Source organism: Neopelma chrysocephalum, unplaced genomic scaffold (genome assembly GCF_003984885.1).
Source record: "Neopelma chrysocephalum unplaced genomic scaffold, ASM398488v2 Primary Assembly neopelma1_43, whole genome shotgun sequence".
Taxonomy (NCBI): Eukaryota; Metazoa; Chordata; class Aves; order Passeriformes; family Pipridae; genus Neopelma; species Neopelma chrysocephalum.
In genome coordinates this window covers 18,696,427-18,712,967 of record NW_020897702.1, presented here as the reverse complement: position 1 = coordinate 18,712,967, position 16,541 = coordinate 18,696,427, and the positions used below count along the sequence as shown (strand labels likewise).

At 39.0% G+C, this 16,541-nt stretch overlaps 1 protein-coding gene across 17 annotated transcripts in view; it reads left to right on the top strand.

Annotated features, from left to right (window-relative positions):
- DLG2 (discs large MAGUK scaffold protein 2) overlaps positions 1-16,541 on the top strand; it is a 1,039,246-nt gene that overhangs the window by 692,567 nt on the left and 330,138 nt on the right. For all 17 annotated transcript variants that reach the window (XM_027677513.1, XM_027677512.1, XM_027677530.1 and 14 more), the window contains one exon: positions 3,590-3,714. In XM_027677513.1, coding sequence (XP_027533314.1) covers positions 3,590-3,714 — 125 coding nt within the window. The remainder of the gene's footprint in view (positions 1-3,589; positions 3,715-16,541) is intronic.

Below are 16,541 nucleotides of genomic sequence, written 5' to 3'. Positions count from 1 at the left end.
TCGGCAATGCCATTTAAGTTTGTAGGTCTGAGACTTCTTCAGGTTTTTTTGTCCCATATACATGTGTTTTGGGATTTTTGCATAGACGATTCTACTGAAGAATCCTGAAACAAAACAGGCAAGTATATTTAGGCCTAAATATGAATCTCAATTAAAAAGGATCAATTAAGTATTCTAAAGGAGGAAGACTTCTGTTGCTTAGCATCTGTTCTCCTCTGTATCAGCTGCTATTAGTTCTTATTGAGCATTTATCTGCATTGTCAACAGGCCTCTGAGCTCATTGTTAACTTGCTTTGTAAGCATCCAAGAGATGTAAGTCTTGGAATAGAAAGAGGACAGTGAATTAACTTGACAGATATTTATGGGGAGCCACTCCCAAACATGAACCAGCGTGAGGGAAAGCATGAATGTTCCACCTTGGAAAATGCCATGGCTAAGTGATGGTTCAGTCATTGTTTTGGACTGAGTGGCAGCATTTTCATTGGTTAACATGAAATGGGAGGCAGACAGATATGCCAAGAAAAGCTGTGAAGATAATTACCACACTCTTTTTTTCTGGGATGGGGACAAAGGAGGTGCAAAAAGTAAAGGGTGGGGAGCTAACCCTTGCAGAAATGTTCAGGAATCACTGCAGTAGTAGGCAGTATTTATTTGGAATTTAAAATTACATCTTGGCAACTACAAACTAAGTTTTTAATATAGCAACCATATGCTGGTGAACCTGCACACTAGATGCAGAGCATGGAGGGAAGCATGAGGGAAGAGGAGAGATCAGCACATCAGTATTGCTGCTCAGAACTGAAATACAGTAGCTTTTAACCAGAGTATTCCTATTGCATTATTTTTCAACCCAAGGTTCTTAAAAGGCCAGTTTACCCATGAGTGATTGTAGATATGCTTTTAGCCTTGTTGGCCTTGATCTGAGGTACAAAGACAGAAGATTTTTCCGTGTAGGCAATGCAGACCCTTCAAGAACCATAGTGAAAAAAAAGTGTAATTGCTCTTAGCTTTTGCAGCACAGTTTCTGGTGCAGGAAAGCCTTGAAGGGATATACCTAGCTGCCGAGGCAGCTAGTGCCTGACAGCCTGTAGATCCTGTTGATCAAGTCAAGGACTGCAGCCAGAATAATTGCTTGAAATTTTCTGGATGCAGAAGTGCCAGTGAGGAGTACTGCCCTATTCTTTTTAAAGGTTACTCCTAAGGGGCAGAATTGGAATAGTCTTACAGTGTAACAGATGCACATTTATGGATAAATATCAAGGCTAGCACTGATTCTCCTGAGAAGTCTTTAGCAGTTTTACCACATCTTTGCTTATAGTCAGCATTGCTATATTTTTTAGTTCTGAAATGTTAATGGAAAAAGATATGGTAGGAGGAAAACAGTGCAGGGAAAGTGTGAAACCTTTTCAGAAATTATTTCCTGCTAAAAAGTCTAATGAAGTTTATGTGATGAACTGTAACAGCTAAGCACACCCCACATAACAGTCAAGATTTGATAGTTTTTAAAGCTCTTCAGGCACCCTTTTTTTATTACGATATGGCTGTTTGTGTTTTGTGCTAATAATTACACTCAGATTTCTCTTTGCTACCCTGCTCTTTCTCCTTTCCTATCAAAAGTAGGTTTTGGGGATTTAGAAATCTACCTCTCTTCAGAAACACAGATTTCTGCATATTTTTTAAATCTCTTTGAAGTTAAGAAGAAACACAACAATTTTATTTTATTTTTAGAGTTTTGTTGTTTTTTCTTCTTGGAAATCAAATAATACTCAAAATTTCTAGAAATTTACCTTTGGTTTTACTTGTGTTTTAAAACTTTTATTCCAGGCTTCCTGAAGTGTGTGTGAGTAGTCTTTTTTTCCTTCCTATGTGTTGGACAATTAGCTTAATTAATAATATGATATATAGAAAAGTTTTCAGGAAAATATTTTTATTTATAGAGTGCATGTCACTGTAGGGTGTACTGTATAATTAGGCATGTGTTAAAATATTGGGAGAATAACCTGAATCTGAGATGATACTAATGATGAAAGGGAGATTAAATCAAAGATTTATAATGCTGGCCTGGAGGTGTTTACTAACTGTACAGAAAATATATAGAGTGTTTCAGTACTATAATGTTTTTCATATTATAGCTAGATGAGAAATATTAAGATATGTGTAGTCCTAAATCGATTTCCTTGGATTATAAATTAGTTCACAATTATATGCTGATAGCATATAATCTGCAGCTGAAGATTGCATGTGTATCTCTTGAGTAATGAGAACTGCATCTTTTGTAAATGTAGAATACTGATAACAAAACTGAGAATTTGACATGCTGCAGGCAGGCAACATAAAGTCTTTCACACACAAAATGCATGTCTGATCTACTAATTGAAGTACAGTTAAAAAATGCAGATATGAGATTTGATTTAAATTATTCAGAAAAAAAAAGTATGGAGGTGCCATTTTTATTAATAACTTTTCTCACTAGAACAGAACTAGATACCTGACCACGAGCAACAGTTGAAGAAACAAACTCCAAATAATCTGAGAAGCTGATGAAATAGAAGTATTTTAATGCCCTTAATATATTTAATTTGCAATAGTGTACATATTCTGCAATATATATATATAGTTACATCATTGTGATAAGCCTAAATACCTAACTATAAAAATACTTTTGGCTGAGAGAGATTTAAAGAATCAAGTATTGCATAGAATTTTATGACACCCGCTATGCATAGAGGGTTCATAAACCTGCATGTGCCATTTAATAAATAAGGGAGAAAAAGAAAAACAAGTTATTTCTTCTTGGAAAATAAGTTAATTTATACAGAAAACAATTAATAAATAATATATACATAATGTTGACTTATACAGAAAAGCATAGTAACTGATATATACATCCAAAAAATAATTAGAATGGTTGGTTTGAATTGTTTGTGAAAAACGGTGACTTAATTTCTAAGTGTATATGTGTGTATACATGCCCATTTATCTTTCATGATATTCCCAAAAATAATAGAAGCAATAAGGAAGATCTCATAATCTCTTTGAAACATTTAATTCTAGCAGATCACTAAGATGAAAGAAACAGTCTTGTTTTGTGGATTTGTGGGGGTTTTTTTTTGTTTTTAAAGCATGTGAATCTGAGCAATGATCACTTTTCAACAGAAACTAGTATAGTAAAATACCTCAGAGTTAAATGGTTTTCGCTGTTTCTGTTTATAAATTATGGTGGTTTGAAAAGTGTTTTTCAAAGCTCTGAAGTGTTTTTAGCCTCTAGCTTTCATTAACTTGGGTGAATTAATATTGGAGTTCAGATGCTAATTTACATGACTTCTTTTGAAAACAAATTTAGGTCAAATCCTGTTTCTGTAGGGGTATCCATTAACTCTGTCATTAACTCTGGGAAATCTTTGTGTTCACAGCCTCTGTTCTTTAACTGACAATTAATTTTTCTGACTGAGTCACCTGCCTTCAAGTATGGAGTTGGCAAATAAAGTACTTTCTTTAAGAAGCAAGGATACTTTTCTTGTGCACTGCAAATGAATTCTGTAGAAATCTAGCATCTGGGTGGTGGATTTACTTTTCATTATTTTTCCAGGGGAATTCCGGCCTGGGGTTCAGTATTGCTGGAGGAACAGATAACCCACACATTGGGGATGATCCTGGGATATTCATTACTAAGATTATACCAGGAGGAGCTGCAGCAGAGGATGGAAGACTCAGGTAAAAACAAACTTATTATTTATGTTTGGAAATGAAATGCATAATTATTATAATTATTCTCTAGGAGTCAAATGCCAGCTGGGTCTTTCATGGGGTCAGGGGAAGTAAATGACATGACTCCTTTCTGCTAAAAGAGCTGACTTAAGTAGCTTAAAGCAACTGAATAAGTTTAGTTAAGTCCTGTATAAAGAGGCTTTTGATGGTGCTGCCTCCATCTTTGTACCAGTTATTTCCTTTAGTACAAAAGGCGATATGGGCACAGGAGGAGGAAACCAGCATATCAGTATGCATCCATCTCTTCTGCTTGGTCTTTGTATGTTCATGGCTGAAGAACTACACATTGGTGTTATACATTAAAGCTATCAAGACTTCCCAAACTACAAAGCTATTACTAAATGACCATAGCTATTTGTAGACATTTCCAGTTATTTGACTGCAGTAATGAGGTGTGCTGTTTCCAAGTGGTATTTTTGCTCCATGAAGATATGGTGGCTAATCTCTATGTTTTAAGTCATATCCAGAGTAGTTTATTGCTGTGGCTCCTTAAATGGATACAGAGGTCACTTGATATGGTTCTCAAATACATCATACTATATCTCTTAAACAAGAGAAACTTTTTTTTTAGAAGTAAATGCTTAGATTTTATTCTAACGGTAGATGTTTGGGATGAGGGAGATCCTTCAGGCCTCGTTTCAGTTCATTACCTGGAAGGAGTATGCCCTTCCACCCTCCCCCCACCACGTGGCCAGGTGACCCCAAGACGGAGCACTCACCAGAGCACCAGGGGAGAGAGGACGAAAGAGGAAGTTTAATGTGGGAGGGGGCTATATATAGCCCTTGGGGACCAATCACAGGTGAGGGGTCACAATCAAGGTAAAGGGTTTACAGCCAATAAGGAAGGGGTTAACAAAGGACAAATGAGAACACCTTGGGACATCTTCCCAGGACACTCCTACCCGAGAGATAAGGGATTTACAGTGGAGGTATAGGGGAAAACGCAGTGGCTCTGTAAAGAGCCCTCTTAACATGAGTTTAAACAACATTAAAAACTTCTGATTCATCAATCCACCTTTGGCAGGACTCTTTCCAAACATCCATTGCCACATTATTCTTCATTTAGAAGAAATGCTTGTGCTTGTCTTTCCTTATGGACTGAATGCAGAAAGGCTTCCGGCTATCACAGAGGCTGCCGCCTATCTATTGGTCATGAAGCCTGCTGATGCTCCACATAAGCAATTTAACTGGAAAGACTTGGGATAAAATTCTGATGCTTTCACGATCTCAGCACTGGAATCAACTCTGGGAGCCTTTGCCAAAAACAGGTGGTCTAAAATTCATGAAATGTAACCAGATGGTAGCAACAACAATTTTTCCCAAAGCCTTTTCCTTTAATTCAAAGTTAAAAGTTGTCCAGTTTTTAGGGGAAGTTTTGGATATTTCTTATGCTATGTATGCTTAGCAATTTGATTTTGGAAATGATTCTTTTTTTTTTACTACAATAGTGATGACGAGTCACGGTGATTGGCAGTGCGTAAAGAATTTGCATTTTAAATAAAATTTCAGACAAAAGGAGTAGGACCAATCTCATGTAACTTTATGACTAAAGTGCAGCTATCTACCCTTTAGCTTAGAATCTCCTAATAGTCAGTGAAGAAAAACCTAAGCATTTCTAGGTTGTGATTCATCTCATCCTAAAGTAAATGTCTAAAATATAACAGGAGAGTAAAATTTTTCATTGGTGAGTCAAAAGAAAAGGAGTTTCTTTAACTAGTCCAGCTGTAGTGATCTGTACTGTAAATGTCTGCATTGGTCCAGATGAGCTTCATGGAAAAGAGAGCACGAAGAAATAGCAATATCTGGAAATCATGCTGTTAAATTTGATAGGATGAACAACATAGGGGGTCTTAAACATCCAACTATTTTTCTGAAAACAAGAAAAAATTCCTTGCAAAAAAACAATAGTATCTTTATAGTAGAGTTTTTTATTAAATTTGAAGGCTTTTTTAGTTTAAGCTATTAAGACAGAAGCCATTGCAGTATTTTGTCTTGCTATCTTTGTATGAAATCAAACATTTCATAACTCAATCTAGTACTAACCGCTGTAAATTGAACTCATGATTATTTGTTTCATAAATATCTTAGAAAGACCTTCTAAACCCACAAAAAATAGCATACTAATACAATTAAAATATTAAAATTAATAAAATATTAAAATTAGACCTAGCAAACTTTGTGTTTTGTAATAAAAGTGTAGTAGTACAAGTATACTTATCTTATAACTAAGACTTAGATTAATATTCTAATAATATATTTGGTGTGGTCATTTTTCCAATTCTCATAGATTTCAGAAAGTTTTCTCCTTTCCTTGTTTTATCTGGTAAGTAGGTTTCACTTTGCTACAAAGACCTGCATCTCCTGTCACATTTTATGAACACCTGAAAATGTAGTTATCAGTGATGATTACTGATATGCCACTGAAGGGGCATATCCTGGGGCCGTCTCTACTGACTTACATGATAATTAATTTTTGATAATAGAGAGAGTTTATCAGCTAAGGCCACTCTATAGGAACAAAAGCTCAACAACATTTATTAACATTTACCAAGAATAGTGATAACCTAGGTTCCTAGCAAAAGAACAACTTTTAATTACCTAAGAATCAGAGATTGGTGTTTATGGACTGAAAAATATATACTTTTTTGTGTCCATTTTTGCTTCAGCCTCTGCCTGCAGACAGTCTACATTATATAGCAGTGTGGACTGTCTGAACTGGCTTCTATATCTACTTCTGGTTTTAAATCATAAAAGCCTGTAAAATCACTTCTACTGCATTTTACATGAAGTCCCTTTGATCTAACATAGCTATGTGAAGTTCTTCAAACAGCAAGACTATGAAAGTGACCTGCAAGAAATTGACTTAATGCTTCAGACCCTTGCAAATCTTTTACATGTATATATGGGTTGGCAAGGGAGGAGTAGGTCAGCTGAAGTTTCACGTAAATCCAACAGAAGCAAATGCAACCTCCCGCATGTGGGAAGACTCTTCAGTGGGAAACATATAGTTATAAGTACATAAATATCAGCTATAAATACCTTTTGGGAGGGAATGAAGACAAAGGAGCCAAACATATCAGTAGGGCCTAGTGAAAGGGCAAAAAGCAATGAACACAAAACACATGATATTTCGTCTTATCATGAGGAAACGTTTTTTTACTGTGAGAGTCACTGACTCTGCACATAGGTTGCCCAGAGACGTTCTGGAGTGTCTACCCTTGGATGGCTTCATGAGAGGAAAGTCCTGCTTATCAAACCTGATTTCCTTCTATGACAAGGTAACCCAAGGTAATCCTTCTGGACAAATTGACCAGCACGCGGCTGGATAAACACATCATGCAGTGGGTGACCAGTTGGCTCACGGGCCGAGCACAGAGGGTAATAGTGAATGGGGTTGCATCGGACTGGGGACCTCTCACTAGTGGGGTTCTGCAGGGCTCTGTCTTAGGCCCTGTGCCCTTCAACATCATCATAAATGACTTGGACGCAGGACTGGAAGGGGTGCTAAGCAAGTTTGTGGATGACACAAAACTGGGAGGAACTATTGACTCCCTCGAAGGCAGAGAGGCCCTGCAGAGAGACAAATTAGAGGACTGAGCAATCACCAACCAGATGAAGTTCAACAAGGGAAAGTGTCAGATTCTGCAACTGGGATGGGGCAACCCAGGATATGTGTACAGACTGGGGAATGAGATGCTGGAAAACAATGCCACAGAAAGGGACCTGGGGGTCCTGGTCAAGGGCAAGTTGAATATGAGTCAGCAGTGCCCTGGCAGCCAGGAGGGCCAACCATGTCCTGGGAGGCATCAGGCAAAGTGTCACCAGCTGGTCAACAGAGGGGATTGTCCTGCTCTGCTCTGCACTGGTGAAGCCTCACCTTGAATATTGTGTGTGGTTTTGGGCACCACAATATAGGAAAGATATTAAGCTGTTAGAGAGGTCCAAAGGAGGGCAACAAAGATGATGAAGGGCCTTGAGGGGAAGCTGTGTGAGGAGCAGCTGAGGTCACTTGATCTGTTCAGCCTGGAGAAGAGAAGACTGAGGGGAGACCTCATTGCAGTTTACAACTCCCCCATGAGGGGAAGAGGAGAGTTAGGCACTGATCTCTTCTCTGGGGTGACCAGTGACAGGACCCACGGGAATGGCCTGAAGCTGTGTCAGGGGAGGTTTAGGTTGGATATTAGGAAAAGGTTCTTCACCCAGAGGGTACTGGAACAGACTCCCCAGGAAGTGGTCACAGCACCAAACCTGGCAGAGTTCAGGAAGCATTTGGATACACTCAGGCACCTAAGTGTGACTCTTGAGAGTGGTCCTGTGCAGGGCTAGGAGTTGGGTTTGATGATTCTTTCAGATACCTTCCAACTCATCATATTTTGTGATTCTGTGATATTTAAAACCTGATTAGACATCTTCTTGGCAACATGTTCTAGCTAAACTTGCTTCAGCAGAGAGAGTTTGACAAGGGGATCTCAAGAGGTGCTTTCCAACCTAAATGATACTTTCATTCTGTGATTTGGCCTGAGTCAGCAGTGTGCCCTGGCAGCACTGAAGGCCAGCATGGAGGTCAGCAGACATGCACAGAGAAAGAACTGGATGCAGCAGTCACATGTTGCAATAAGGAAAATTTCAATTTGGTCTGAGGATAAAAAAGATCTTTTTCATGAGGATAGAAAGACACTGTAACTGGTGATTCTGTGAGATTCTGAGATCTCTGTCCTCAGAGAGACTCAAAATTCATATGAACAAACTCCTGAACAATATGATTGAACTTTCAAATTGGTCCTGCTTTGAGCAGGAGATTGGACTAGATGACCTCCAAAGGTCCCTTCCAACCTGAATTGTTCTCTGATTCTGCAGATTATTCTTGTATATAAAATCTGAGTGTAAGACAAACAAAGGTGATTAAGTTCCTAGGTTTTTTCTTTGGTGGAGAATAGTACTTTTATTGACAGTAGATACAATGCATAGTGTGGGTTTGTATCACTTTGTGTCCCATTTCTCTGCTTAAAAAAAGCCAATAGTTAGCAGCCACTTAAGACTACATTCATTTTAATAAAGCATTCCTGTTTTTGAAAGACTTCCTGAACCTTCAAATACTAATCATAGCAGCACAGAATCACAGAATATCTCAAGTTGAAAGGGACCCATAAGAATAATTAAGTCCAACTCCCTGGTCCTCTTGGGACTACCTAGAACTAAACCATATGACTAAGAGCGTCATTCAGATGCTCCTTGAGCTCTGACAGGTGTGATGCCATAGCCACTTCGCTGGTGAGCCTGTTCAAGTGACTGACCACACTCTGTGTGGAGAATCTTTTATTCATGTCCAATCTGAACTTCCCCCAAGCAGCTTCATTCATTTTCCTCATGTCCTGTTGCTGGTCACCAGAGAGAAGAGATCAGCACCACCTCCAGTGCTCTCCTCAAGGAAGTAATAACTAATATGTTTACATACTACTCTCCCTGAAATGCACTGATTTCTAGAACTAGTGTAAGAACCACCACACTGCACAACTCAGATTTTAGAAGGCATTTTATATAAGTACACTAACTCCTCATCTTGCAAAATAAGGCAAGCTGTGGAATCTTTTATGAAGTCCTTATAATATATAGAAAATAATTTTATATATAATAAATAATATACAGCAAATAATTTCATGGAATATAAAAATTATTTTAGATTTAATTATTTATCTAAATGTGAATATAATAACCTTGGAACTAAATTAATTATTTTTTTTCTGAATGGTGCATACCATGTTTCTCTGAAGGTTTTGTGTTTCAAGTCAGCAGTAGACAAAGAATATAAAACCTCTGAAAGTAGTAACCATTCCCACTGAGTTGAAGGAGAACTTCTCTTAACAGTTTGATCTTTTGAGACTTTTGATGCATAAAAACTTCTGCTTTTATCTCATAAATGTCAGTTGTCCATGGGCAAACATGTACTTTTTAATAAAGAAGCTCTGAATTTAGATTTTTTTTCCTCTCTGGAAGAAAGAAGATTCCAGTAATTATAGCTCAGTGCCTTCTTTTGTTTCATTTGAGTTTGTGTCAGACAAAAAAATGCAGTGCTTGTTTCAACTGCCTATATAAAGCAAAGAACTTCAATACAATATACAGTAGTTACTTCTATTGACATTTATCGATCATAAGTGAAATTCTGGCTTTCAAAAGGCAACACACATGTAAACCATTCATCATACTCTGTGAAAACATGGTTGATCAGCTTATGGAATTAGAAGCACAGTGTAGTTGTATAACTTGATTGGAGGGGAAAAAAACCTAAAAGAATAATGCAAAGGTTTCAATTATGATCAAGTTTAAAAGAGCACAGGCTCCTCAAATATGATTTCATCTTCAGCAACCATAAACCAAAGCTGTTTTTAGTCAAGAATCATTTTTGTTGATTATAGCTTCACAGAGTCCAATTCTGATCTTAGAGATATTTTTCTCAAAACTCTGTGTGCAGGAATGAGAGGGTCATATGAGTTCCTTATCTATTGCTGTCAAAAATACACTTTTCCTTCTTGTGAAGACAAGTATGAAAATGTGAATTTTAAACAATCTTGGGATCTGAAAAAAAGCAAATAAAAGAGTCTTGGATAGAACAAGGATTCAAACCTTATGTTATATACCAATCTCTTGGTCACAGGAATCTTATTGAACCTGTGATACAAAAGTCTGTTATTGCATATGTGACTGAATATGCATGAGTTTATTCGCAGGACTATGAGATAGATTTGGATAGTCTTTAGCTTGAGTTTCAAGAGTTAATGTTGGTACCAAAGATTATTTTGGTATTTAAGCCTTAGTTGTACTGAAGAGAAAAGAAGGTCGATGTGAGGGGTGAGTCAAAGGGAAGAAAGTGGTTGTGCCTGGAGGAGGCATATTGCCCTGGTTAGCTGCCCAGACCTGTAGCTGTTTCATTCATTCTTTCTTCTCAGAAACTGGTTTCCAGTCTTTTTACCTTTGTGAACCTATCAATTTTTTCCCTTAGGATTGTGGACATTTTTAAGGAGAACTTAAACAGGTTGAGCAAAGTACATTGGTGGAGAGCTACCTTTAACAGAACAACTAGAAACAGCACTGATACCCCCAGCTAACTGAATACCATAGGTTAAAAAGTATTAAGGCTGTGCAGTGTTCATCTTTCCTTAGTTTATGTATCTTTCTTGATATTATTTTAATTACTGAGTGTCAGGAGGTTTAAGATTGTGAAACTGCAGCATTTTTTAGGCATGCTATGTTTTTCTGCCACCACTATATCAGTTTCTCCCATTGGATCCACCCCCACCCCTTTCCATCCCCCAGCTCTCAAAGTGATTTGGTGTGAGGAAAGGAATGTTATGCACATGCTAATGGCAGGAGCCAAGAATCCGAATAACTTGCCCTCAGTCAACTAGTAAATCAAGGAGAAAGCTTGGAATAGAATAGCGATTCCTTCTCTCATATTTCTGTGCCTTACAGGCTTCAGTTAAATGCCTAGCAGGAAAGGCTTTAAACAAATCAGATTTGTGTTCCCTTCATTTGTCGACTAACCCACTATGATATGTCAAAGGATTATAAATTTAGCTATGTAGCAGGAGATGCATAAGTAGCAAGAGAGGAACTCTGAAGACCCTTTCTCATGGATATTTCTGAATTAAAAAAAAGAAAAAAGAAAAAAGTAATTTAAAGATTGCATTCTGATCAGAATTTTAAAAATATGTCTGTGTTTCACTAAAATGAAATAGAGAGGAAAAATTACAACTTCATGCCATTGATTCAAAGCTTGAAAACTGGAATTAAGAAACACTGGTATTTTGTGTAGTTTACCCGAGAAAGGTAAGAAGAAATGGAGGAGAGGAAGCAGAATTGAGTCCTCACGTGAGAGCTGTTTCCCCATGGGCTAAGCTTTGCCTCTGATGAAAAGTCTGAAGCCTAGATCCCTCCAGCAGCAGGAGGCACACAGTTGTTGCCCATTGGTGTCCATTTGTATCTCTAGATTGCTTACTAAAAAGTGAATTGAGAGTGATGCTGTTGGGCTTTTTCAGATTAATGTGAAGAGCTATTGCCAGTAGAGATCATGTTCTTTACAAGCGTGTCATGTGTCCCTAATCCAGCTTGGGAACTGGCTTTATTTCACCATAGATATATATCAAAATAGAAGTATGTCTGCTTTGTGATTCACTGCCTAAGTCCCTATTTGTTAACTTTTGATCTTGTTTTGAGCCTATCAGTATCAGGTCTATGTGCCTTGCAATGGCATACAGCTTGTTCAGGATGTTATTATAATTACGGTGCTACCACAAAACACTGATTCATATCTGCATTGTTTACAGGCCTCTGACAATGCTGTTAGTTCAGTACATAATTTAGCAGTAAGTTAATAAAGAGGCATTCACCCCATTTGGCAAAATATGCTTGCTTTGCAGACAGTCATAAATTAAATCATGATTTATTGACTGCTCACTCTGTCCTGGTTTGTGTTAGGAAGTTTGATCTTATTAACTCTGTTTGTCTGTGTATCTGTGTGTATCATTTTCTGAGCTACCATGGAATTAAAAAAAAAAAAAATACCACAGGAGATCTACATGAAAAAAGGCAGGTCACAAAATCAAAATCTGATTTTCCTATATTATTTTCAAAGTTGAACATATCTTACCATAGCTCATGTTTTAAATTAACAACTTATATATCTTTTCATCAATGGAATATGTGATCATGTAATTTTGTTCTCCGTTGCCTGCACTATATCACTTTTCTTTGGCCCAATCCTTCTTTTCTCTTCTTTTCCTATTTGAAGTTTGCATTGCTTGTTCAGTATTGCAGATACCCAGTGTGTCTCTGAATTCAATTATACTTTATTATTTATCATTATTTATATTATGCTTTTCCTATTTTGAAAATAATTTGGTAGGCTGTAGCAATTCTTATATGTGATGCAAAAAAGGAAAGGAAAATTATGTTTTAACAGCTAAATTGTCAGGTAAAGAGAATAGAATTTAATGAGTGAAAAAGGTACCTCTCTGGCTTGTGGTATTTGAAACTGATGAATTTTCAGGACCTCTTTATAGACATCAGTGATGGACATTTTTATAGAAGTTTCCTTTTGTAACACAAAGGATCAGCTTCTTCCCCCGTATGTTTCTGAGCTGCTTTCCACTAATTGAATTCTACTGCTTCTGAATAACACTTAAGCAAAGTAGTATGGTACTAGGACTTTAGATTATGTAATACTCATTGCACTAGAGATTCCATGCAATGGTACTGAACTGGTTAAGAGGTCTCTCTCCCAAGAGTTCCTTTATTATCCATCCTACCTGAAACTACAATCACCCCAGAGTGCTGCAGCAGCAGAACAGCACCATGCAGCCAAATACAAGTGATTATTTCATCAACAGGGACCCCTGGTGGCCTAGTGGTTAGCATGCAGGACTCCCACCTCTGCGACCCAGGTTCGAATCCCAGCCAGTCCCCCGGGCAGATGGAGCCCGTTAGCCCTGTAAGGCCATCCATCTATGAGAAGGTCACTCTAAACAAACCTACGTCCTGAGGACCTCACTGCCATTGTCCAAGCTTGCTCGGCCCCGGCAGATGAACCTTAGGATTAAAGGGTGGGCTCAGTTCAGCGCAGGCTGTGTCTCACCTAAAAAATCCATTGCGCAGGCTGGAAAGGTAAAAAGACCTTTCCCCAAATCTTCGTTCACGAAGACTGGCCATTATTTCATCAACATGTCTGCACTAATCCTACAGTTACGAGTTTAAATAGCTCAGTGACAATTCATCTGGAGAAAGAAGCTGTCTGTGGTTACATACGTTAGAAATCATCAGCTCTCTGTGAAGTCAGTGTTAGTCAAGGGAAAAATATTTCTCATCTGTTCTTGTACTCGACAGGTGTAACCCTCTGGGGTGTTACTGAAATTTTCATTTATTTCAATTTCCACAAAACCTGAAAATAAGATTTTAGGCAAAAAAGTAACTGACTTAGGTTATCATTAAAAAAAAAAAAGTTCCTTTTAACCATCGAAGATCTGATTCTAAAACTTTTAAGGAAAAGCTTGGTCATCGTTTTGCTTCTGACAGGCAAAACAACTAGTACACTGTGAGACAGTTCATATGCTGTCAAAACTCTTGGCTGTGGTTTGTATAAGCAGTTTGAACTTTCAGCTTTTAACCAAACCATATTTCCCGACAGTATCTCATCATTGTTGTCACATTCCTTACTCCACTTTTAGTGCAACTGTTATAGCAGGGGTTCTAAATTTATTTCCCCACAGCATGTGAATTTTAATAGCAAGCTCGCAAGACGTAGGAATACTTTGTTTCAGTGTACTGCTTATGTCATGCCATCCTGTGTGTTACTCAGAATCATAGCAAACCAAAACCAAGCTTTGTTTGTTTTTTTTCCTACCTACCTATTTGCACTCTGCTCTGAGTTGCAGCTATGTTGTATGTAGCCTAATGGTATTAATGCTCTGAAGCTGGTGAAGTTTCTTACTGAACTTGAACGACGTGTTTTCTCCTCCCCCATTCTCTTTTAGGCTACACCTATGTTGGGAATAGCTATCCCAATCACATCAGAGCAGGAAGGAAGGTTTTCTGCTTGTTGGTGCAAGTGCTGGGGTGGCAGTGCTGCTTCATTTTGTGCTCAACTTGCTGGGCCTGATCTTTGGAAACGCTTTTCTTCTTTTATGCTCAAGTTTCCCCATTTGTAAAATGGATACAGTGATCATTATCTTTGCCTCACGGGGATTATTGTGAAGCTGTAACGAGTTCATATTTGCAAAGCCCTTTGAGAGGCACAGATGAAAAGTACTTGTAAAAATCCTGAACCTGGAATTGCCTCCTGGGTTATCTGTTGTAACTGGTTTTCCTGCACAAACCTGAACACGGTACAGAGAGTGCTGGTGTCAGCGGGGAGAAATTTAACCAGGGTTGAGGAACAGCTGAGTAGTTCAGTGCCCTCAGCGGGCAAAGCACACCTTGGCCCCAAGTTAGAGCCTTGGCCATGCCCAGGCTGGACATGCACGGCCTGGCCTAGGCTGCTGCCATTTCCCTGGGCTCTGGGCCTCAAAGCCCCCCATGGCGCCGAGTCCAGTTGAACCGGAGGGCTCCAAGGGTAAGTCAGGGCAGCGAAGCCAGAGCTGTCCCTGCCCTCCACCACGCCTACAGCGCCTGGCCTGGGGCACTTTCCAGTACCTGCCAAGCAGCCCTGCAGCTGGGAGGAGCTTGGCTGCTTCCTGATGCCCTCATTCATCCCAGGCTTTACAGATATTTGTTTTCTTTCCCTTTGCTTTATCCCAACACCTTCCTCTCACAACATCCCACAGCTACCTACACCTCCTTCTGCTCATCCTTCACCTTTCCACTGTTCCACTTGAGCTTCAGCTGTTGACAGGCAGACATGAATCCTTGTCCTGTGAGCAGCAGTTTTCGTTCTGCCCACCATTAGAGGCTGCCAGAGCCACCCGGATCAAGCCGAGCAGAGGCTGGATGCACTGGGAGTTCTAGCACTCGGTTGCTAGTGGGAGTAGTTTCCGAAGGAAAGCATCGTTCATGGCAGTGGCAGGAGACGAGACGCAGAGAGACTGAGGATAACTTGGGAGTTAGAGAACGGACGGAGGAATGGAAAAATGTGGTAAGAACCAAAGATACCAAAGATGAGGAATAAGCTGGATGAGAAATGCAGAGGGAGAAGAAATGCAGGGTGGGAGAATATTTTGGGAGAGGGGGAGAGAAAAAGGAAATAGTAGTTCCTATAGATTTTGCAAGATGTTAATAAAGAAAATTTGACACAAGTTTGAGTCTGCTTCAGGGAAGGCTTGTGGAGCCACTGCCAGCCACAGCATCCTGCTCACTCTCCACGTTCCCCCTCCCTCTCTTCCCTGTCTGTTTCCTTAGCTGTCCCCTTGCTGCCATTAACTTGCCATTGAACACAGACATTTAAACACAGTCATGGGCTGCCCAGAGCTGCCAAGTGGGCAGTGGCTGACAAGGCATTCAGGCAGTGGCTGCCAGCTAGACAGTGGCTGCAGGTGTTACCTGGTGGAGCTGCTAGCCTGGGTCACCTTGCTCCTGTGTCTGTGCTGCACTATTGCAAATCTTTTGCTTTTGGTAAAGTCAGCCTTGATTTCCAGTATGCTAAGATGGGAATCGGGTCTGCTAAGTACAAAATGGTCTTCTGTGTTTGGAGAATTGTTTTGGTTTGTCTTTTATACTTGCATATCTGGTTCATTCCCTGTCTGGCAACTTTACCTTGACATGTTTGTGTATCACGGTTCCTTGACTCTGTTTAAAGAGGATGTGAGTTGTACAGGGAACATTTTAAAAGCAGTAATGTGTGATGTGAAAGATCATAAACTCTGTACAAAATTACCACAGGTGTGGCTTACCTAGCAAAAAAGTTAATTTGCCTTGAGTTATTCTGGCCAAGCAATAAATGAAAGCTTGATGGCACAGAAAATCATTTCATTATAAATGATTTAGAACAGCTGTACCTCCAAAAGCATTAAACAGTGACAGGATATCATTCTGCTTTCAGGATGTTTGTTATAAAGGAAAATAAATAATAAAAGAAGAAGTTCTCCTGTTGTAGATGTATTTAAACTTGACTTTTATTCTAGAAGTTTATGATTGAGTCTGTGTGCAAATTAAATGTCTGTCAGCTGCTCTTCCTTCTGCCCCATAGAGCTACACCCTGTGAGATGAGCTACCATTAATTAATAAGTACTTGCCATGCTCAAAGTGTGCACAAGGAGATGTGGCTTTTCTGGGAGGCATTAAACCAAGTG